The 24,821-nt window shown below is 39.1% G+C and overlaps 2 protein-coding genes across 3 annotated transcripts; both read left to right on the forward strand.

Annotated features, from left to right (window-relative positions):
- Nucleotides 1-839: 839 nt before the first annotated feature.
- Nucleotides 840-17,700, forward strand: LOC112460479. Of its 2 annotated transcripts, XM_025025162.1 has the most exons (4): nt 840-1,017; nt 13,295-13,514; nt 16,070-16,351; nt 16,713-17,700. In XM_025025162.1, the coding sequence occupies exons 3-4, from the start codon at nt 16,167-16,169 to the stop codon at nt 16,999-17,001; spliced, it is 474 nt and encodes a 157-aa protein (XP_024880930.1). In that variant the 5' UTR covers nt 840-1,017; nt 13,295-13,514; nt 16,070-16,166; the 3' UTR covers nt 17,002-17,700. The 2 variants fall into 2 exon arrangements, with proteins under 2 accessions (XP_024880930.1, XP_024880931.1); XM_025025163.1 differs by lacking the exon at nt 13,295-13,514.
- LOC112460480 lies at nt 5,875-6,327 on the forward strand. The gene has a single exon (XM_025025164.1). It carries the CDS (start codon nt 5,875-5,877, stop codon nt 6,325-6,327), a length of 453 nt encoding a protein of 150 aa, XP_024880932.1.
- Nucleotides 17,701-24,821: the final 7,121 nt, after the last annotated feature.

Consider the following 24,821-nt stretch of genomic DNA (forward strand, 5'->3'; position numbering starts at 1 on the left):
TTATTTTAATCATTAATTCCAAATGAAAAGACGAACCATATTCAAATATGAAATCTTAAGTACATTGTATGGAAATATCATGCGTTGGCTCAAATAAACCTTCAGCTTTATTTAAAAAATTATTTATTTTGTTGTAAAAATAATTTATCTCTTTTATTTTATTACATATATTTTATTACTTTTATTTTATTACATATATTTTCTATTAGTGAAATAACAAATATATTATTAGAATAATTTATCCACTAGCATGTAATAAAACCTTAATATAAATTCTTTGTTTACATTTTCTTGTGCTAATTATAAATCATCTTTTTAACTTACTAACAGATGATTTTGTAAGAAAAAGACGTACACGTTGGCCAAGAGTGGATTTTATCTTCTTTTTCTATCCTTTATTTCCTTAATTTTAAGTTAATACTTTTTATATACACAAGAAATTATAATTTAATTAATTAATGATTTTAACTTCTAAATTGTAAAATTATTAAGCGATATGATAGTGTATCGCATCTGATCGCATCTAGTGTAGAAAGAGGCACGCGACAGTCAAGCCGCTAATATACGTATTTCGTCTGCGAGGCTGATGACGCGCCGGTTCAAGAGAGAAAAAGAAAGAGCATAGCCTGTTTGCTCTAGCTGGCCGAGGCCGGCCGAGCGCTGAGCGCACATGTACACGGGGCGCTTGGCTTGTGTGCCGTCACGTGACGCGATCCTATCCCCTCCACAGCCTATCCCCTCCACAGGCTATGTAGCAGAGAGGTTCCTAAACCAGGGATCTCTCGCCGTCTCTCGGTCTCGGCGCTCAGTCGCTCTCCGCGCGCGCCCGCATACGTGCTTGAACCTCGAGCGTGCGGCGAATTCCACGAGTTTCGTGTGATGTGACGGGTGACATTCATCTTGTTTCGCGTTAACCGAGTTATTAGTAATAACTTATCACGTGTCGTGTCGTGAGTTGTGAGCGAGATCCGGCGTAAGTTCGGATACAGTGCGTGCGGAAGAAAAGAAAAGTTCTTGGTAGGTAGGTTCGCGTAAAGGCGACTACACTGAAAAAAAGGCTTGGTTATAATAATCCAGGCTTGATGGTTATTAATGTGACTAAGCTATCTGGTGATATTATCAAACTACTCTGATAATTATAACAAAATAAGTTGCTAATTGTAAACAAATTGTTTGTTAATAATTATTAAATTGTTCAATAAATATTAAGAAATGAAATAATAAATATATTTAAATAATTTGTAAATATAAACAAATTGTTTAGTAATAATTATTACATTATTTGATAAATATTTTAAAATCATGTGATAACTGTAATGAAATATTTTGAAGTATTACAAAACTTTTTAATAATAGTTACCAAATTATATATTACATATTACCATATTGTTTTAATGTACAAAATTTAATGATTTAGTAACAGTTACATAAAAAATTAGTATTATAAACTATTTAGTTCAAAATATTTGAATACATCTACCCTGTTGAAATTCTTTCACAAAATATTATTAAAAAAGTTTATATGTATTTTGTATCCGATATATTATTTGAATTATAATTATTTATATTTAAATAATATACCGGACACAAAACACATATATATATATAAACTTTCTTTTATAATATTTTGTGAAAGAATTTCAATAGGGTAACTGTAATCAAATATTTCAGTAAACTAAATAGTTTGTAATACTAATTTTTCCAAATATTAAAATAGTATGAGCTTATATATAATATATGAACTTATACATATATATATATATAGCTTATAAAGCAGTCCTTGATATATAATACAAAATTATTTATTGTTTCTCACAAATAATAGTACAAAATATAGTAGTTATAAGTTGAACGCAAAATAGCTTTTAAATGTCAAATACTAAAATAAAATATCTGCCATCGCCCGAAATATGATAATTGCATGTTTTTATGTTTAGTAACTTTGAAATCTTTATTACATTTAAATCTGTCAGACTATTTTCGCACGCAGGTAATAAAATCTCATATGCTAATGCATATCTAAACCTAAAATAACGCATTTTCTGTAATAAACAAAAATATCTTTGTTTTCATCCAACTTAATATGAATTATTATTCCAAATAATAAATTATTTTCATCTGAATCTGTAATTACTACAAAATCACGTTTAAATAAAGTACTATTAAATCTTATCCACGATACTTCAGTCAAGCGTCCACTATAATCTATTTCAGCAACATTTGTCGATTCAATCGACGCTATCCCTATATATTTCCCTATTTTTAACGAGTCATTGAGACCTTTTTTGATTAATAATCTGCAACAAAATTGAAGTTGTAATTTTATTTCAAGTGATGAAATAATATTTCTTCGAGAAGTTACAACATAGATGCATAAGTTTTTGATAACTTATGAAATCCCTCATACCGAATAGACGACAAATATTTTAATAATCCCATTCTTCGAATAATTTCAGGATAATGAATCATGAAATGATATTTTAAGTTTTAATTTTTCGTTGAATAATCGCACATACATCTCGCATGATGTGACAAAATCAAATATTTTAGATAATTTACTTGATCATCAGATATAATATTTCCTGTGGTTATTTTAATAATTTCACACAATATAAGATAGAAATCCCAAACTTCATCATAGTCGGGCACAAGATCTCCGATAAGAGAGAGATAGCACACTAACGCTGACATTTCAGCTGCGCTCATTATTAAATGATCTTTATTGATATGATCGTTTCTAATCAAAGGGATTTTATTTCCCCGATCAAAGTCTGACTGATGATTGAAATATTTGATCCGATAATTCAAGTGCTCTAATGTCACATAATTTTTATTCACAAAATGTTGTATGATCTTCGCGAGATTATATCGACACACACCTTCAAAGATATCATGCATTATATCGGCCGTATATAAATTTGTCGTACAATTGAAATGCGGGATTTCATTAAACACGCAATTTTTTTTAATACCGCATGCACGTGAAAAGTCTGCAATATCTTGAGCATAATTTTCACATGTACGTAATAAACTTTGATTTTCAAATTTTGCACAGCGTGTTACAGATTTTGGAGCTCTACAAAAACGACAAAAATATTCGCTAATAAAGCTCTCATTGAAACCCAAAAGACTATTAAGGCCCAAATTATTTCTTAATAAAGCTATTACAACGAAATATACTCTAGTTGCATTATTCTTCGTATCACGTATAACGATTCCTGTGTTACTTAAAAATTTCATTTCTTCAGTGACTTTATGGAAACATTTGGAATTTCCAAAGTGCGTTCTATCAGAGAAAGAAATAAATTGTATTAAGAAAATGTTTTCTAATGAGGAGGCATATTCAGGCGATAGAGTCGCTATAGATCTGTATAATGCACCTACTTTATGAATGCCTGCTGCTGTTCCCAAAGGATTTCCAGTTTCGAAATCATCATAATAACAGAACAACGGTACGACTATTTGATCGCCATAATATTCTGAAAATGTGTAAAGAAATGTTCATCACTTGTTATACATTTCATAGAATGCAATTGAATGAGATAAATTCAAAATATGTATATAACTTTTATGATAATTATATATTTTGAATTTAGGCATATTACCAATTCATATCCGAAATTTGAAGTCAATATCGACCATCGTTTTATCATAACATTAATGTTCTTGAATAATTTGTTTTCGCAATCATTCTTACGTAATAAGTTATATGATTCGTCCTATTTTTTTATTACTTTTTCCTTTGAACTTTGGTTATGAATTATCCAAATCCTATGTTGTTCCGCAGTGTCGAAGGCTGTGCATAAATGTTATAAGGTTTAAAAGACGAATTTTAAAACAAAGATTGCAATTCAATACTTTTATACATGTTTTTAAATAATTTTGAATGCAATTCTGCTTTTATGTAGAAATACCTGTGTTAATAATGTTTTGTTCATCTGATTTTTTTGAATAATTTGCAGAATTAATGATGTCATTGCGAAATCTATCCACTAATTTTCCGCGAGAAATGCCTGCTTTATTTTCTTTGGAATCTTTTTTACGGATTGGTGGTATAAAATATACTTTTTTATTTTAAAAGAAAAATTCTTGGTAAGCTTGTGAGATGCATTTAGTAATAGTTTTTTTTTTAATATTTGATTATTATTACAGAATATAATAATAATAACAAAACATTTTGTAATAATTATAAACATAAAAAAAAGCAGATTTTGCGTTTAGTTGAACCAACTAAACTATGTAGTACTTATTATCAAATTGTTTAGTGATTGTTGAAAATCTAACGTTCGCAAAGTGAAAGCGAGCGTTGGGAATATTCGAGAACGCTCGATTTGCTCCAAAACGTTTATTTGCCTTCCCCCTGGTTTTTTTGGTGTTTTCGCTCGCGCCCGGAACACAGGTGCACATCGCGTGATCGCTCGTACAGCGACCAATAGTCTGGTCGCTCGACGATTTGGAGCCAATCAGCGTTTCTCACGTATCTAAGTTTCCTCGCGGAAAAGTTTGAAGCTCCGGCCGCGATCGCTTCGCTTGCTCCGGCCGGGAGCTCAGTGAGCCAAGTGCGCCCTAGCCATTCGTACGCGACACTGATTGTCGACATCGAAAACGGACCACGAATCGGAGCGAATGTAAAGCGAGTGCTGTGTAACAAACTTTAATAAATTGACTGTTACATTTTTCAAAACGAGAACCTAATTATTTTGAACTGTCCTCGACTCGCCGCGCGAAAACCCGGAGCGGTCCACTTAACATTTAATGGTCCTTCGAGCTGGATAGTGCTAACTAAAAAACCGGCATAGACAGTTCGACCGCCTCCATAGTGATCGCGTTGTGCTCCGAGACAGACGGACCGTCGCGCCCGCTCGACTCGCTCGCAAACGGAGTTCGCCGTTCGAACCGTCGCACAGCGAATCTGATTCCCGGTTCATCGGGTACTCCGCGATACGCGTTCGTGACTCCGTGGCTCACTCTGTACATTGAGCGCTCTGCACCCGCTCTCCTAAAGATTGGTGCCCTGTGAATTGTGAAGTGCTTCGGAGGCTCCTGTGCGACCTCCAGCAATCGTATCATCGCGATACGCATCCGCCGCCCGACTGGCGTCCTGCCATTGCGACGTGCTGTACGTCCCTGCTTCCCGCGAGTATCGCCCTGCTGCTCGCCGCGGAAACGCATAAGAGCGTCTACGCTCTTCTCGATCGACCAACCCGAGCGCTCTGCACCCGCTCACTTAAAGATAGGTGTCCACCAGTGTCGAAAAAGCCCGGTGCTACCCGGCTTCGCTCTGCTCCGGAGACTCCTGCGTGACCTCCAGCAAAACGTATCGTGCTGAGATACGCTCACCGCCGCCCGACGGGCGCCCTGCCTTGAGACGTGCCTGACGTCTCTGCTTCCCGCGAGTATCGTCCTGCTTCTCGCCGCGGAGTCTTCAAGAGCACCAGCTCTTCGATCGGATTGACACACAGGTGTCAGATCCTCGCCTACAAGATCCAACCATCTCGCGGACATGTCTCTGGATCTCAAAAATCTGCTAATCGCCCAAGGCGATGCGATTGCTACACTTAAGCGATCGCTGATAAACTTTAAAAAGCTTCCCAAAGCTCAGGTCACTCTCCTAAAGACGAAGGGGAGACTGACAAATTTGGAAGGCCTCAGGGAAAATGTTCGAGCCCTCCACGTCCTGCTGCTACAGACGGCCACCCCGGAGGAGAAGAAATCGACCCCCTACTTCCAACAGGACGACCTTCTTGCCGCCGAGGAAGCCTCTACTTTGACGCGGCGGATCATCTCCACGAGATCATCGGTAAATTAAGTAACGACGCCCCGAGCGCGCCGTACCGAGGTAACGAATCATCTTATCGCGACGCGCACTTCGGCATGTCATTGCATCTGCCTCGTATTTCGCTTCCAAACTTTTCGGGTGCTTTCCCGGAATGGGAAAATTTTCGGGGAATTTTTGAGTCACTCGTCGACAAAAACAAGTCCCTCACGAAGACTCAAAAGTTACATTACTTAAAAGCGAGCCTCTCCGGCGAGGCTGCCGTGTTAATTAATAATATTCATATTTCTGACGCGAACTACGAGGCAGCGTGGCAACTTTTTCTCGACGAGTACGACAACCGTAACGCGATTATTCACGTGAACATCCATTCTTTCGCCGACTTACCAAAAATGAAAACCGAGAATGTTCTCGAATTGAAAAAACTTTGCGATAGCGTGTCTGCGGCTCTCGCCGCTTTAACGAATCTCGAGCGTCCTGTCGATACGTGGGACGACCTCCTAGTTTACATTATATCGCAAAAGTTTAGTCCGCGAACGCGCAATGAATAGAATTTGAAGCGAGGCGATACGGATGCATACCCCACGTACAAGGAGATTCATGACTTCATGACTCTTCGCATACGTGGCCTCACGGATTATCCGTCGCAATTCGACTCCGCGTCGAGCAATACGCGCGGAAACAAATCTCGTACGTCGATTAATAATGTGTCGCCCGTTAAGTGCGTCCGTTGTTCCGGAAATCATAGTCTGACAAAGTGTGATAAATTTCTAAGTTTGCCGATTGAGCAGCGTCGACTCGTAGCGCGACAGCATGAATGTTGCTTCAATTGCTTGAGGACCGAGCATTATTTAAAGAATTGTCCGAGTAAAGGACGTTGCAATCGATGCCGGCAAGCTCACCATTCGCTGCTTCACAGCGAGGGTACAGCCGCGATTAATTCGCCGTCCTCCGCGCCGTCAGCTGTGTCTGTCGCCGCTGCTCCCGAGCCTCCGGCCGCGCCCTCCGCGTCCGTTCAAACCGTGCATGCTATTCGAGATGTAACGCAACCGCCTCATGTACTTCTCGCCACTGCGTATGTTAATCTAAGTACTATCGAGGGCCGCTCATTCAAAGTACGTGCGCTACTAGATCAGAGCTCGACATACAGTTTCATATCCGAATCTCTTTGTCAGACTATGCGAACCAAGCGTCATCGTGCTGCGTTAAAAATACATTGCTTCGAAGAGAAATTTAATGGAGTCGCGCGATCTCAAGTTAATCTCACGCTCGCGCCATGCGACAAACAGGGACCGATATTCCTATTTTCGGGCTACGTATACCAACGAATTACTTCGTACACAGCCTCTCAAACAAAGCCAGCCGCAATGTGGCCGCATCTACGCGATTTACCGTTAGCAGATCCCGATCCCTCTTGTAATCGCCCGATTCATGTACTAATCGGCGCGGATTTATACGGTTCTCTGCTACTCGACGGCCTCCGTCAAGGCCCGGTCGGCACCCCGACGGGCCAGCTTACTGTTTTCGGATGGATCGTCTCCGGTCCTGCTGACACCGCGCGCCCAGCTGGAGAGTTCGCTTCCGTTTTGAATTGCGTATCCTGCGAGGATACGAATTCATTGATCCAAAGTTTTTGGGAGGACGAAAGTATCCCCTCTCAAAATCCTCTCACCGAAGAGGAAGAACGTTGCGAAAAACATTTTGCGAAAAACAACATGCTCGTACGCATTCTCGCGATTCTCAAGGACGTTAGATTGTTCGTTTGCCTTTCAAGAACGGCCCCCCTCACATAGGCGACACCTTTCGAAAGGCTTCTTTCTTATACTCCAAAATGGAGCGCCGACTTTCGCAGAAACCCGAGATCGCCGCTCAGTATCACGATTTCCTCAAGGAATACGAATCCATGGGGCACATGGAAGAGGTACGCGACGACGAGCCTTCTCGATACCCCCCGGTGTACATTCCGCATCATTTCGTTTTGCGCGAATCGAGTACGACTACTAAGTTACGCGTCGTGTTTAACGCGTCGAGCAAATCGGACGATAAAACCACTCTCAACGATTTCCTAATGGCGGGACCGAAACTACAACAAGACATCGCTGCAATAATTTTATGCTGGCGATTATTCCGTTACGTATACATGGCAGACATCGCGAAGATGTTCCGTCAGATACGCATGCATCGTGACGACGCGGATTATCAACGAATTCTTTGGCGCCCTCCCGCAAGTCTGTTGATTCGACTGTATCGCTTGCTCACCGTGACTTACGGCCAAAAGCCATCGCCCTTTCTCGCGCAGCGCTGCCTTCTTCAATTAGCTCATGACAAATGTAAATATTTTCCCGACGCGGTTTCAATAATCGAAGAATCGACCTACGTCGATGACGTTCTTTTCGGAGCAGATGACCTTCGGTCTCTGCTCGAAAAACGCAAGCAACTCGTCGGACTAATGAATCGCGGATGTTTTCCCCTCCGAAAATGGGCCGCGAATTCACCCGAACTGTTGACGGATAGCCCGGAGGACCAACGTGAATCCTCGGACTATCCGATCAATCGCGATGACACGCTCAAGGTCCTCGGCCTGTCTTGGTCACCGCATGACGACTCGTTTACCTTTGTAATCTCGCCTTACGCCGTAACTGTTCATACTAAACGTTCCGTTTTATTGCAAGGTTATATGACCCCCTCGGATGGGCGTCACCGATCGTCATCGCGGCCAAGATGTTGATGCAAGAGCTCTGGCTCCGTAAAATTGATTGGGACTCTTCCATCCCCGACGATCTTTTACCTTATTGGATTAATTATTATACGAATTTGCCTCATATCAGTGAAATACGCATTCCCCGATGGACAGGGATACGTCAAGATAAACTCGAAGTGGAATTACACGGATTCGCGGACGCGTCCACTCGAGCTTACGCCGCGGTCGTTTACCTTCGAATCGTGCATTCTACCACGAATATTCAGGTGACTCTCCTCGCGGCCAAAACGAAGGTCGCGCCGTTAAAAACCGTCAGCGTTCCACGATTAGAACTTAACGCCGTCGTACTATTAACTCGGTTGTTAGATTGGGTAAAAAATTTCCTGCGCTTCCCGCAAGCGTCATTATTCGGATGGACTGACTCCCAAATCGCATTGGCTTGGATTCAGCAACATCCATCGCGGTGGAATTCCTACGTCGCGAACCGCGTCTCCGAGGTGCAGACGCGCCTTCCGTCAGTACGTTGGTAGCACGTCCGCACGCACGACAATTCTGCCGACTGCGCTTCTCGCGGCTCTACCGCTATCGATCTCGTACACCATGAATTATGGTGGGTAGGCCCCCCCGTGGCTTAGAAAATCCCCGGCCTCGTGGCCGATTCTCCCGACTCTTACCGGAAAGGAAATTTTGCAAACGGTATCTTCCGAAGCGCGCAAAGCTACCGTTCATCTCGTCGATCCAACTCCTGAGTGGGAGCTGCTCACCTCGTGCTCGAGCTGGATCCGACTTCTCCGTATTACCGCGTACATTCGCCGTTTTGTGCAAAACTTAAAAAATAAAGTCGCCTCATCGACGATCGTCAAGTTGCCTTTGACCGCAGAAGAGATCCACGAAGCCTCGGTCTTTTGGTTTCGATCGGTACAAGCGACCTGCTTTCCTGATGACTTGAAGGCCTTAAAAGCTCATGCCACCGTATCGAGAACAAGTCCATTACGCTCTCTCCACCCATTTATCGGGAAAGATTTACTAATCCGGCTAGGCGGGCGGCTCGAAAACTCAGCGCTGAGTTACAATGAGCGACACCCGATCATACTCCCGCGACATCATATTTCTGAACTTTTGATCGATCAAGTTCACCGACGCTCCCTCCATGGAGGGACACAACTCACGCTTAGATGTCTCCGTCAGACATATTGAATAATTTCGGCGAGAAGCATGATCAAGTCTCACATCCATATATGTGTTACCTGCCTTCGATACTCCGCGAAAACGCCGACGCAATTAATGGGTGATCTCCCGAATCCCCCGAGTCAATCCCTCTCCTCCTTTCTCTCACACGGGCATAGATTACGCCGGACCGATGATTATTACCCCCGTGGTCGGCCGTGGTCAAAGGGGGAGCAAACATTACGTGGCGGTCTTCGTTTGTCTTGCCACTAAAGCGATCCACCTCGAGTTTGTCGAGGATTACTCCTCCGAGGGATTTCTTGCCGCATTTCATCGGTTCGTCAGTCGACGCGGACTGCCATCGGACATGTACAGCGATAATGGCACGAACTTTCGGGGTGCGGATCGCAAGCTACAATGCAGCTTTCGCTTGCTTATGAACGACCCTTCCCTCAAAGAAATCCTCGCGAATGACGGTGTGAAATGGCATTTTGTGTCCCCGGCGGCACCACATTTTGGCGGGCTTTGGGAGGCTGGCGTTAAAAGTTTTAAGCACCACCTCAAGCGGGTGATCGGTGCTCCGTACCCTGTCTCGCTCGGAATTCGTGACTATTTTATGTAAGATAGAGGCGTGCCTCAACTCTCGACCGATTTCGCCCCTCAGCGACGATCCGTCCGACTTTACCGCGTTGACGCCTGGTCATTTCCTCATCGGTCGACCGCTCACCAGCCTACCGGAGGAATCATTGCTCGAAATCAATGCGAATCGGTTGTCGCGATGGCAACACGTGCAACTCATGGTCGAACAGATCTGGCGTTCTTGGTCGTCGGACTACTTACATTCATTGCAACAGCGCGTCAAATGGACCGAATCTCACGATAATCTCAAGGTTGACGAGTTAGTTTTGCTAAAAAATTATCTCCTTCTTCCTTTGAAGTGGGAACTTGCAAGGATTCAACAAGTCCATCCCGGACTTGACGGTCGCGTTCGCGTCGTTACATTACGCACCGCCAATTCCGAATTGAAACGACCAATAACACAGATCTGTCGGTTACCTGCGTCTATCGGGCCCACGGAGCCCGTAGAATAACATTAAACTAGACTATTTTGTTCCTCATTAGACTTAAGAACATTGGGCAAAATATTGTAAGCTCTCAAGTGTATATAGTGTATATAAGTAAATGTATCATAAGACTTCAGCTCTCATTGCGTGCGCACTTATGCGACCTCGTTCAACCCCGTTTGTTTCGCATTCCGTTGAATACGAGGCGGGCGGCATGTTGAAAATCTAACGCTCGCAAAATGAAAGCGAGCGTTGGGAATATTCGAGAACTCTCGATTTGCTCCAAAACGTTTATTTGCCTTCCCTCCGGTTTTTTTGGTGTTTTCGCTCGCGCCCGGAACACAGGTGCACATCGCGTGATCGCTCGTACAGCGACCAATAGTCTGGTCGCTCGACGATTTGGAGCCAATCAGCGTTTCTCACGTATCTAAGTTTCCTCGCGGAAAAGTTCGGAGCTCCGGCCGCGATCGCTTCGCTTGCTCCGGCCGGGAGCTCAGTGAGCCAAGTGCGCCCTAGCCATTCGTACGCGACACTGATTGTCGACATCGAAAACGGACCACGAATCGGAGCGAATGTAAAGCGAGTGCTGTGTAACAAACTTTAATAAATTGACTGTTACATTTTCCAAAACGAGAACCTAATTATTTTGAACTGTCCTCGGCTCGCCGCGCGAAAACCCGGAGCGGTCCACTTAACAGTGATAATTAACACACAGTGTGATAATTAGTACTAATTTGTCTTAAAAAGCCTTATCTGATTGGTTTGTTGACAGCTACTTAATTATTTCCCACTCAACAAAACTTGTTTCAGAAAGCTTTCCGAAAGATAACTTGGAAATTAATATTGAAATGTATAATTGAAATCATTCAGAAATATTTCTGAAACGTTTTATGAAAATCATATATCACTGAAAGCTTTCCAAAAAATAACTTGGCAATTAATATTAAAATGTAACATTAAAATCATTCAGAAGTATTTCTGAAACGTTTCATCGAAATCATTTATGACCCTTTTCACTGAAACATTTCTGAAATATTACAAAACATTTTAGAAAAATATTTTGTACGTAATGTCTAAAATACATATCATTGAAAGCTTTCCGAAAGATAACTCGGACAATAATATTGAAACGTAACATTGAAATTATTCAGAAGTATTTCTGAAACGTTTCATCGAAATCATTTATAACCTTTTTCACTGAAATATTACGAAACATTTCAGAGAATTATGCAACGACGCCGCTAGGCGGCGCATAATAGTAAGACTAACTCGCAAGTAAATTTCAGTTGGGATCTAATATAAGCAGGCCTTCGGCGAAGCAAAATCATGACTATGATCAAGAATATGTTTTACGAAGGATAGGAAATTGTTCCGGATGATCCTATACAGGGTGATCCGAAACAATTTGATATGAGAAAAAGTATTATCTGAAATATTTCCCGTATATTTTCGAAGCATTTCAGAGATATTTTTGAAGCATTTCAGAGATATTTATTAGGCATTTCAGAGATATTTCTTAAGCATTTCAGAGATATTTCTTAAGCATTTCAGAAATATTTCTAAAGCATTTCAGAATTATTTCAGAAATATTTCTGAGATTTTAGAAACATTTCTAAAATCTCAGCTTGGCGGACATTTTAGCTTTCTGAAACATATCTGAAACATGTCTAAAATGTTTTTTTGAAAGGTTTCATATTTCATTGACAGTTTTTTGAAAGTTTTCTGAAATATTTCGATGCTGTGTGGGTTAGTAAGCAATTTGGTTATTTAGTAAATATTACTATAAATTTAGTAAGTATTGCTAATTCAGATTATTCTTTACGAAAGCTGTCAGTTTATTGTTCCGATCGTGCTGCATTTGTCTTATGAGCCTGAACCAGTTCATACATGTTCGTCGATGCAAGCATTCGTGCTATACATACTCGTTTATCACTCGCAAAAGTGCATCGTAAAACTGTACAGTTTTCGCGAAAGTACATTGTAAAGTTCTAAAAAATGAGTGAATTAGAAAATTCTCTCTTAATTTGACTTAAACATCTCATTGATGTGTTATAGGTTAACCTTTGAAAGGTTAACCTTTTAATGCCTCAGCGAGATGTTTAAGTCCCCAAATTAAGAGAAGATTTTCTAATTCACTAATTTCTTAGAACTTTACAATGTACTTTCGCAAAAATTGTTGTTTTACGATGTATTTTCGAGAGTGATGAACGAGTATATAGGTACGAATGCTCGGATATATAATATACAAAATTTAATAACTATTAACAAAAAATTTGTTTACATTTAGCAACTCATTTTGTTATAATTATTAGACTTAGTTCGACAATATTTTCTAAACTATTTGATAATTATTAATAAACTATCAGTTTATACTTACCAAATTGTTTGGTTACATTTATTATTACTTGGTAATAATTATCAAGTCAATATTAACCAAATCACATCAGGTTTTGCTATAAAATTATCTGTTAACATTAACCAAATTATTTCGTCACATTCACCTATACGTTTAGTTGAAGCTATTTCACCAGGAGGCTTGGTCACATTAACCAAGCCTGGATTATTATAACCAAGTCTTTTTTTCAGTGTGACGCCCATGTCGAGCTTGGAAAAGTATACCGGATCGAACTACCATTGCGGGATAATAGATTCTTGAGTAATTTAGAGTAATTTGCGGCAGCGCCCCTTCGGCTAGCGAGACCGAGAGGTCATCGACGTCGTCGCAAAATTTTGGCGCCCAACGTGGGGCCTCTCGCCCGAGAATTAAAGCTCTCGCGTGGCAAGGACGAATTAAATTAAATCGGAGGTAAGATCGGGAGAGAGAGTGTGCGCAATTAAAAATTTATTTTGTGCTTATGTGTGTTTCTCTGTATGGTGTGGATGATTGAACCCCTCCAAATTATTGTTAATTTAAACGATTAATTTAAATGGAAATCCGGGCCCTGGAATTTTGGTGCCATAATTGTTGTGCGGGTTGCCGAGGGAAAGCGGGTTTATTTTGATTAGCGTATCACCGGTACTCGAGCGTCGTGTTTTTCTGTTATTTCTTGCGCCGAATTCCTTCGTGTTTACAACTTCAGGAGTGTTGTCGACTCGGTTCAAGATAAGTTCGTGAGGAATAATAGCGATCGACATTATTGCGGCTAGCATACGTTTTGTTCAACTTTGCGGAGTTTTAGGAGGAGGTAGAAAGTCTTTGTTTCGCGTGCGACAGTCCTCCAGCGGGAAAAATAAAACCCCTTCGAGAGGGTTGGGGAAAAACGGTGAGGCCCCGTGGAATGCGGGAAGAAGATTCACCATATCGGTGGATTAACCGATTAACTTTAAAAGAAGCACGTCAACAATTAGCGGATCGGGGGTTGAATACGGGCGGTATTTTGTCCACTTTGCGTTCGCGTTTGATAAGATTCGAGGGATCGGCTTTTAACGAAATGGATAATCAACCCCCACCCCCACCGCCACCTGACATAGAGATCCAGAACGCCAGCCCTCAGGAGACCGGCGGGACAATCCCGCGAGATCCAGTTAAGCCTTGTGTCCACGATGCTAGAACTGCGTCCGAGTTTCGGTTTAAGCCAATCAACTTGCAGCTCTTACAGAAAAGCAGCAGTTTCATTGGCTTAAACTAAAACTCGGACGCAGTTCTAGCATCGTGGACACAAGGCTTTACGGGTAGGGAAAATCTTTTCGCGAGTTTGAGGCGTATATATATAGTCTGCCGACCGCCATGACGACCGAGACCACGAGGGGAAAATACCATCAGGCGTCAACCCCGCGAACCGAGTACTTGTCGCACGTGACCGACCGGCGAAATACGCGCGGATCCGCGGCCGAGGCATATAATTTGATGCGGGAGTGGAATCTCCACTTTTCGGGACAGCGCGGCAGCGACGCGGAGGCATTTTTGTTACGCATTCAGGAGGTCCGGGCCATTATTCTGGTGGACGACGCCGATTTATTTAAATGTTTGCCATTATTTTTATCGGGTACCGCGTTATATTGGGTCAGATTAGAAAGTCAGAATTGGCGGGATTAGCGAGATTTCGAGCACGCGTGGCGAGCTAGGTTCGGCGATCCGGACTACTTGTTTACCCTCCGGGAAGAAATACTGCGAAGAACGCAAGGGGAATATGAGTCGGCGGTCGATTATTTGACATGTTAACGGGCACTATTTGCGCCGATGAGCCCTCCGTGGTCTCTTCCAGAGCAGCTCACGCTTGCACATCGCAATCTAATACCGGCGCGATTACAGGTGGCTATCCGTCGTTTTGAGTTCTCCGACTTTCACACGTTGGAGGATTTGGCCACGCGATTAGAACGGAGTTTCTTCGCGGATAAAATGTATCAACCGCCCTTGCCGCCGGATCAGTCCATTTTTCCAGACTTAGCTTATCGCGCCCCAAAGGGTAAATCGCGAACTCCGAGTACAGTGGCCGCGGGGGAGGCCGTCGGCCAGAAAACCGCGAAAAAGGAAAAGGCCCCAGCGACCGCCGCTACCACGGCCGTCGCCGCAGCAAACGCACTTTTTACCGAGACCGCGTCGGAAACGACCCCCAGTTATGCCAACATAAAATGTTGGAATTGTGAGAAGACGGGGCACCGCGCGCGCGACTGTAAGGAGGCTCGGCAATTACATTGCTACCGATATGGCAAACGGGGATATACGATGCGAACATGTACTACGTGTTCGGGAAACGCGACGGGGAGTCCGTAGTACGGGTCCCTACGGCCCCGATCGTCGAGAACGAGGCCCGAATCGCGAATACCAACCCTGATGAACTTTTGCATTCATACGTGACGTTCGATTCCACGAAATTTTCGCCGCTATATACAATATTTTAAAATCCGAATAGGCGGCCGCTCCCTATTAGGATTGGTGGACTCGGGATCGAGCCGGACACTCATCGGTCGCGAGGGGATGCAGATAGTGGATAGTTTAGGCATCTCGATCACGCGCGTAAGAAGTACCAAAATCCGAATGGCAAACGGACAGTTGGCTCCGATTCGTAATGAAGTTTTGCTCCCAATCCACCTGAAGGACAGGAGCCGCAAAATTTCCGTGGGCCTATTACCAGACTTGGCCGTATGCATTACAGGGATGGACTTTTTGACGAAGTTCGGGACTGCGTTAGATTTTGGAAAAGCCGAATGGTATTTTACGGATAGACCTTGGTACCAGTTTTAAAGAAGGCGATCTCTCCAGTCGTGTATGAGTTAGCCCGGCTGGACAGAACGCCCATCGGAAAGGTTCATGTCAAAGATATCAAGCCGTACTAACCTCCTGCCCCTGACCCGTAGGAATTACCGAGAGTTACAAGGCGTAGTACCGCGATGGAATGAGGCTCGACGATTTGTCCGTAGGGTATAGTCCGCATTTTGGATAGACCATCTGGACGCGTGGCTATCCATCGACCAGGCCGACTCGGAGTTCTGGGACGCCTTGGGCCGAACCCTGGAGATGATGAGGAAGGCCCTGAGAGCCCAGGAGGGCGTAATCGTACACGAGGTCCCACGCCAGAGGGACCAGGGCGTCCAGACTGAAAGGGCGGACTGTGAGAAGGCGCAGACGGACACGGCGGCCCCGGAAGTACTCGAGCCCTTGTTTCTGATAGACCAGGGTGTGCAGACATCCAGGGTGTGCAAGTAAGCAATTTGATAGCAAATTGTCGCCAAGATGGCATCAAATTTGTTCAAAGATTGGTGTCAAATCCGGTGCCATCTGTGTCATCTTTAAGCTCGTATTTTGCTAGCAAAGCCTGTGTACATAACCAGACAGCAAATTGGCAGCAAAAACCGAGCAAGCTTTGTGTAGCGTTGTCTGCCAACAAATTGTCGGCAAATACCGAGCAAGCTTTGTCTAGCGTTGTCTGCCAACAAATTGTCGACAAACACCGAGCAACCTTTGCGTAGCGCTGTCTGACGACAAATAATCGTTTTAAAAATTATATTCGTATATCCAATTCAAAATTTTATTACTCTTTTTAAACTAAATTTGTTTCTTAAGATGGTTCGCGGAGGACAGGTTCACTCTGGAGGACCGGAGGAGAATGGAACGGCGTTATGGCACAAGGAAGACCAAATCGGTGGGCACGCAGATCGCGGTGCCACTCCCATCGCGGCGGAACACATCAATGTTTTCGAGAAGAGGCTGCTGGAGTTGCTTTGTGGAAATCTATTACTTTTTTAGATACTGCCCGCACCCCCGCCGGCGAAACAAGTTCTGCTCTGGGTGCCGGGCACGAGGAGTGACCGTCTTCGAGTGCCCCCGCTGCGGACCGATACAGTTTGGTTGAGAGTTGGTTGTGGGACTTGGGCTTATTCTTTATTATAGTGTAAAAGAAATTAAGACGAATATTGCATAGTTTCTTTTGCTCAGAATTATTTCTTATATAACATAAAATTTTTAATTTAATTCTTAATTTCAATAAGCAATGCATTAATTATGTACTTTACTTAACTTAAAAGTCCTGTTTCATTTGTCGGAAAGTTTTGAACAAGCCTCTTACCTCATTATCTTACCTCATTATCCTACCTCATCTAATGTGATCAAATAGTCCGTATGTAGAATATATAATACTCATATAATAATGTTATACCCTCCCCCCCAAATAAATGTTCAAAATGTAGCTTTCTTTGTCGTGTGTATAAGCCTTCGATGTATAGGAGTTTTAATTTCACATTATACAGAAAAGAATAATTTATATATTTGTGGCCATTGCGCATGTAAATATATATTTTACAACACCTCCACGGAAAGTTCGACTTTCCATGCCTGTAGAGAGAAACGAAAGTGGCCAATTTCACGCCAGGGAGGAAAGTTGTTACTTTCCGCCCGCTAAACAGGGACGAAAGTAATCAAGTTGTCGGAAAGTTTTGAACAAGCCTCCTACCTCATTATCTGATGTGATCAAATAGTCCGTATGTAGAATATATAATACTCAAGTTGTTACTTTCCTCCCACTAAACAGAGACGAAAGTGGTCACTTTCTGCCCTAAGGAGGAATACATCTAATGATATATTTATATTCTAAAAATTATGTTTTTTACATTTTTTGAAAATTTTATTGTCATTTTAAAATTAAAATTATTTATATATTTTTTTAATTTTATTTTAATTTAATTTATTTATGTGGGGGGCTTCGCCCCTAGACCCCACCGAGGGCTTTACTCCTGGGCTCCACCAGGGCTTCGTCTCTGGACCCCACATCACTCTCTTTTTCTCTTTTTATTTAACTACACGCGCGTGCGCGTATAAACTGTATGAATGGAGCATCAAACGCATACACTCTACAGGCATTCAAAAGTCGAACATTTCCGTAAAGAGGTGTTGTGAAAAATATCGTGTGCACCTCGGGTCGAAAGCTTTTTCAGACTCGTGTGATTTGCCGCTCTCGCCTTCGGCTCGGGCGACAAACTTCACACTCGTCTGAAAAACACTACTTTCGCCCCTTGGTGCACAATATACTAATTCAGTGTTAGACGATCAATTCTAATAAGAATATGGCATCTGCCATTAAAAGATATGTTGTTACATAAATGCTTCTTGAACTAGATAAATGTCATAATGTCATGCTGCGGTACTAGTTCAGTAAACGGGTTTTAACAGAGAAAGAGAGAAAGAAAGAAAGAAAGAGAAAGAGAGAGAGAAAGAGAGAGAAAGAGAGAGAGAGAGGAGAATAATTTTCCGAAAATTCAGAAACGGTATAAAGAGAATACGAAAATATTATGCTGCTAGTTAACAATAGCTTTAGCAATTCAATGTTAATTTTGTTTCTGATATCTGTAAAAATGTTTTTGTGTTGACAAAAAAAATTTTAATGAAACGCAGAAGAAAATAATCTATATTACAATTTACTGTGCAAGAAAACTCGGATATGATTACGGATATGATAACATTAATTGTTAAAAAAAGATATATAAGAATCTCCGAACAGTTTTTATTATATACATGTTCCTATTGTTAATAAACTTTATTTTAATGGCAGTATTCTTGATTATTTTCCATGCATAAATCCTCTCTGTTTTCACCTCGCGAACATTTCTTTATATTTTTATCTTTGTGATTTAGTTTAATTTTGATCCGCGAACATACACACACACACACACACACACACACACACACACACTTAGAAATCATGTAAATTTATTTAAAATTTTAATTGTATTAATAGCGGACAGAATGTTAATTTCAGTTTAAGTTTCCCATTAGAAATCTTGCCCGATTTTCTCCGAATAAATGTAACACTCGCAAATAATTTATACACTCACACATACATCCCACTTTTAAATTTATCGTAGATTTGATTTTGCGTTTAATTTGTCTAATTTTCACTTATTTGTAATGTCGATACTTTAGTTATATATTTTTAATAAATGTTTTATATCTAATTTTTCATCTTTATTTATATTAAACTAAGACCTCACCCACTACTCATCCCGCTCTCAAAATCGCACAAGTCCGATCCTAAGTTAAAATGATTAACTTGATCTAAAAGAGGAGCAACGATCGCACCGCTCACGGAAGAAAGGCGTCGTCCTAGAGTTCCTACGGGACATTAATCCATCCTGAGCCATTAAAAAGTACGTTCGACTCGTGGCACGCGCCTCAGTGCGCGTGTACAGACCAGCGAGAGTGACAGAGTAAGTATCTGCTTGCGTCCTTTTATACCCCCTTCCACTGGTTAGCCTCCTTCGCTTCCCAGTAATAATTAACCGAATCCTGGGGTTTAGAAGTAATAACTAATCTATATCGTTATTTAATGTCACAATAAATACTCCGTGTTATGTAAACGATTAGAGTCGTTAATAAATATTATCATGTGTCGATCACGCAAGCCTATATATGACATTGAACCATTATGGTATTTTTAAAACAAGTGTTATACGTATATATATATACTTATATATATATATATATATATATATATATATATAAAGAAAAACTCAAGAAATTATACTTTCTAATTGCACCTTAATTTACGGAATACTTTTTGAAATAAACATAATACACTAAATATTTAAAACTATAAAGAAACTTTTCTTTTCATGCTTATATTCCTCGATCACTTTTGTGTCAATCTGTCTTAGAAATATAAATAAATACATAGAAGAGACTGGAGAGTTAGTTGGGACAAGTTGGTATACGGTAACTGTTGTAAAAATGACAAAAGATAATACTGTATAAAAAATATACTATTTCTGCAAAAACATATTCTATTTATTAATTACGTGTAAAAAAATTATTTTAAAAAAGCGTATGAACTCTAGCCCCGGTTTCTCCTACTATTTTACAAAAAAAATATATATAATATAAACTAAAGTTATATAAATTTGACATAAAATAAATGGAAAATTTTGTGTAAAAAGTCAATATATATTAAATTCATAATATATACCTTGCTCTTATGTAGTATCACATATGCAAAGTGAATTACTCGTCATTAGTGTCTACTTCGGCTCTCTTTCGTTCACGTAAGTCACGTTGTCTGTTCGTTGATAAATTTGCAATGGGCAGCAATATTGCGGATTACGAATTGCGGATTAGAAATTTATCAACGAACAGACAACGTGACTTACATAAACGAAAGGAGACGAAGCAAACACTAATTTTAACATATACATTTTCACAAAATACTTTGAAAGGAGTATGATACAATATACAACACATGTATCCCTCCTTTTGTTACTGAAGTCACACGTAGCAGTGTCTAATTGCTACGTATGGAAGAATCAACAGCTTAACGTCTTTCTTCTGAGAGACGAAATATTAAAACTGTGGTCAGATGGACTCAAACCCGAGTTCTCGCGATTCGAGTTATGAATCTGGCACTTATGCCAGTAGACCAAGTCATTCAATTTTCAAAATTTTAATCATTAAAATATTAAGTTATTATGTTTAGTCCCTATATATATACCTACCCGTATTTTTATTCGTATATTTTTCTGTTAATTCGTATTTTTATTTATTTGTGCCTACCAATTCATGTATTCCTACCTACCCATATTCTTACTGCACAAATGTGAAGTAAAACTCCAGATACGATGGATATCTAATCGTGTCCCTGATTGTATATTGGTTAAATCCAGAATCCAGCGGAATTATTTATAACTGCGATTATGCAAAATATGGACAATAATTTTAAAGATATGGGCGCTCGCAATTTAATGCGAGCAAGTTAATTAGCTTTCAATCGTATATCACATAATTGCATACTATTTCTCACAAGTATGCACCTATTTTACAAACTTTACACTTTTATTTTGGTCAATATAAACTTTACTTTATACATATAAATCGTAATTTTCCTGACTAAATCCGCATTCTGACTGTATATTAGCCAGAGAATGAGAAGGAGAACAAACTTCTTCGATACCGGCTGATTATAAGAGCCAGCAAATTATAAAGTTATAGTCAATTACGAATTGTTACGATCGTTAACAAAAGCGTGTTATTAATTATATAAAAAAAAAATAAATAATTACGTTGAATAAAATATTAATTACATTTAAATTTAATTTAATTTTGCATTTAATTTCTCAGCAATACGCGTAATTAACTTTTTCGACCAAGAAATATATTGAAGCGAGAAAATATATAGAAAGCGAGAAAGTATTACATCATCACAAAGAATGTAAAGAATTTCATGTTAACCGCGTTCTAATCAAAATCATCGCGAATAGTCGAATAGTTTAAGAGTACATAAAGGACATACATACATACATACATACATTTTTATATATATAGATAGAATGTATGTATATATGTATGTATGTATGTATGTTCTTTATACACTCTTAAACTAGTCGACGGAATTTTTACCAAAAGTATATAAAATAAGGGTAGAATTTTCCGGGGAGTGTTATAAAATTATAGTTTTTCGTTACCGATCTTTTTGGGAACCGGTATCCGAAATTTTTCCAATTTTTCCAATTTTTCGGGAAATAATTGACCGAATGTTAAAGAATTGTATATGAATCAGGGGTAGAATTTCTCTGGGAGTGCCATAAAGTGTATAATTTTTTGTTACCGATCTTTTTGAAAATTTATTACAAAATTTTTCCAATTTTTTAGGAAATAATTGAGTGAATTTTAAAGAATTGTACACGACGGAATTGCCGCTGATCGGTAAGTGAAATATCGGAAAAGCGAAAATGACTCAATAGTGTGAAACTTGAGTAGAAAAAGACCGGTTACGACATGTTTAATCCATAAACACTCTTTATGTTTGTCTACAATAAGGATATTGAAACAGAAATAAAGTCGTTTAAGAAAAACGACTCCCGGGAGAAGCCTGGGTAACTAGCTAGTACTTAACCCTAGAAAGGTAATGTGGGGTAATACGTTGCCCCACGCGAAATTCAAATTGCGCCCCTGCCTTAGGAAGGTTAGTTTTCATACCGAGACCCTAATCATAATTCAGTTTAGTCATCCGGCAGTCGACCTCCGTCATTCAGCGAGTGCGTTAGATCCGTGCAGCAGCTGAAAACCGAAAAAGAAAATCGTTTGGGGTAACGTATTACCCCCTTTGGCCGTTTACGTTCGACATTTACCACAGTAAAGTATATTTCAGATTTTTTGTGAAAATCGGTAACGAAAAATTATACACTTTATAGCACTCCCCGGAAAATTCTACCCCTGTTTCATATATAATTGTTTAAGATTTGGTCAATTATTTCACTTTTGCTGTTCTTGCACAGCAACTGATTAAAACTTTGTAAAGTTTTTGTGGAGTTAATTTTACTGTTTCCATATACTTTTATAACTTTTGACTACCTTTCAAATAAATAATAATCGACAGAATCTGTTTTACTTTCCATTTTTTGTGATTTTTCCTATCCGACAGTTTTTCATCATTTCCTCTACTTCAAATGTTCAAAAAAATATGTTTTTTTTAAGAAACGAAAAAGTCGCTTACATGCCTTTGAAGGTTGTCTATTCGTCTTTTAAAATCCGTTGGAATTTTTAAAATCGATGAATTTTATGAAAAACTACAGCATTTTTAATAAAAATAGTCATTTCAACCCAATTTTTGGTTCTTTTTCTTGTTTTTTGAAATTATTTTACTGTTTTTTTTTACTACCGCAAATTGATGACTACTATCGTCTTTCCTATTAAAAAACAAACAAAATTATCTATTAAAAAGTTGTCTAACAACAAATAGAAACATTATACACGCGGTACAAGTTTGGGGTAATTTATTACCCCGCTTGGCTTTTCACGTATGAGAAAATTCATATTACCTCTCTAGGGTTAATATAAAAACATGAAACAACAAAAATTTAAAAATTAGGTGATGAATTGATCAATAAATCAATGAATAGGCAAACAATTTTTAGTACAAATCCGCGTCGCAAACCGAACCGCGAATCAAACCGTGAAATATATCTCGAACATCTCACCTCAAATATCAAGTAAAATATACAGAATGAATGACGTGAGATCCAAAAGGGACGATAATGTCTCAAGCAATATATTTACAAAATAAGTATTGTAATCAATATAATAAATTTATCATGTTTTTATGTGACATTTGTCTTTATAAATTTTCACATATATATTATGTACATACATTTATATAATAAACATCGTATCATTTTATTGCAAAATGTTGTTAAAATTATGTTTAATGTGACATATGCAATATGTATCATCTCAAATTGTATTATGCGTTTTTATATAATTGATATAAAAACAATCAGTTTTGAGATATTTCTATATAAAAAAATTATTCTGTCTCGAAAAAATATTTATTGGATCTAATGTTATTTTATTTCATTTATTGGTACAAAGTCAAGCTAGTAAATGGATAGACTATAAAAGATTAGGATAAAATTGACGTGTTTTATGTACATATAATAAAAATAAATATGCAATTAGCAATCATTAATGTGATTTATATATAATAAGATTCACGAAGAATATGTGCAACGTGAACCAAAATATCTTTTGGTCTTTTTCATTTATCGATATATACATGTTTTGTTTATACATTTCGCTTTCTTGCATCAATTTATGTAATATTTAATCCTGGAGAAAAAACATACATTTGTAAAAAAATACAAATTGTTATAACAAACTTTTTCTTACATATAATGGTGCGATTAATTTTATTTTATTGAACCTATCTATTCTTCATTTACAGATATTTCTCTTACTATTTTTTATTTCTTTAATTACGAACAAACTATCTTTATCTATTGCCTATCTATAGAAAATTATTTTTACTTATTATTATTGATTATCTAAAAAAATATCTAGAAATGTTTTTAAAATTTTGTCTAAAAAATAAACGTCAAGAAAAAACTCAAGAGATGAAACAGCTTATATAAAAAAATATCATATTTTGTAAAATTTTATTTTAATTTTCTGCTTCTTTCTATTTCTATTTTTCAATAATTATTTTAAAAACAAATTTAAAAATGTAATTAACTTAATAAATTTAGTTAATTGGTATTAATATTAAAAATGATTATAACTAATACAGATACCTACTTCACCTACTTGATAATAAAATATATATTTAAAAAATTCCAATAAGTCGCGCCTATAAAGGCAACTGGTAATCTTTACCAGTGTCTATGCGTTAGTGTCTATGCAATAAACATTAGACGCATGAAATAAATTATGCGTCGATATAACGAGTTCTGTGAACTCGATGCGTGCTAACGCGAGAGCATTCTCCCGTAAGCACAATAAATCGATAAATGATAGATCTCTAGGATTAATTATTTAGCCTAATCTGATTTAGTTCTATCCATTTTAGGGAAACAAATCTGTGACAAGTCGCATTTATCTGCATTATTAGATAATACAAAAGTATACAATCTAACATATTCACAGATTCGTGTTACCCCATTATAAAAAATTCATCATTACTCACCGACCAGATGCGTAACGGGCGGAGCTATTCAGCTATGTAGCTGCGATGATTCTGTAACATAAAAACGAAAGATTCAAATTAAAGAGACGCTCAAAATGACCAACGTTTCAAAAAACAATTTATACACGCGTCTAATTCGCCTTTCAATTAGATTTATTAATTATCTATTATAATTATCTATTTTTCGGGAAAAATCTTTTCGAGAATAAACTTTTATAAAATTTTAAATGGTT

Source organism: Temnothorax curvispinosus, unplaced genomic scaffold, assembly GCF_003070985.1.
Source record: "Temnothorax curvispinosus isolate PA1 unplaced genomic scaffold, ASM307098v1 QBEX01010592.1, whole genome shotgun sequence".
NCBI classification, from domain to species: domain Eukaryota; kingdom Metazoa; phylum Arthropoda; class Insecta; order Hymenoptera; family Formicidae; genus Temnothorax; species Temnothorax curvispinosus.

Bases quoted from the DNA above. Each gene is read 5' to 3' on its own strand.
- LOC112460480 (XM_025025164.1), top strand. From the start codon at position 5,875: ATGTCATTGCATCTGCCTCGTATTTCGCTTCCAAACTTTTCGGGTGCT.
- LOC112460479 (XM_025025162.1), top strand. From the start codon at position 16,167: ATGATGAGGAAGGCCCTGAGAGCCCAGGAGGGCGTAATCGTACACGAG. The intron at 16,352-16,712 runs GTAAGCAATTTG...TTGTTTCTTAAG, and splicing joins CAGACATCCAGGGTGTGCAA to ATGGTTCGCGGAGGACAGGT.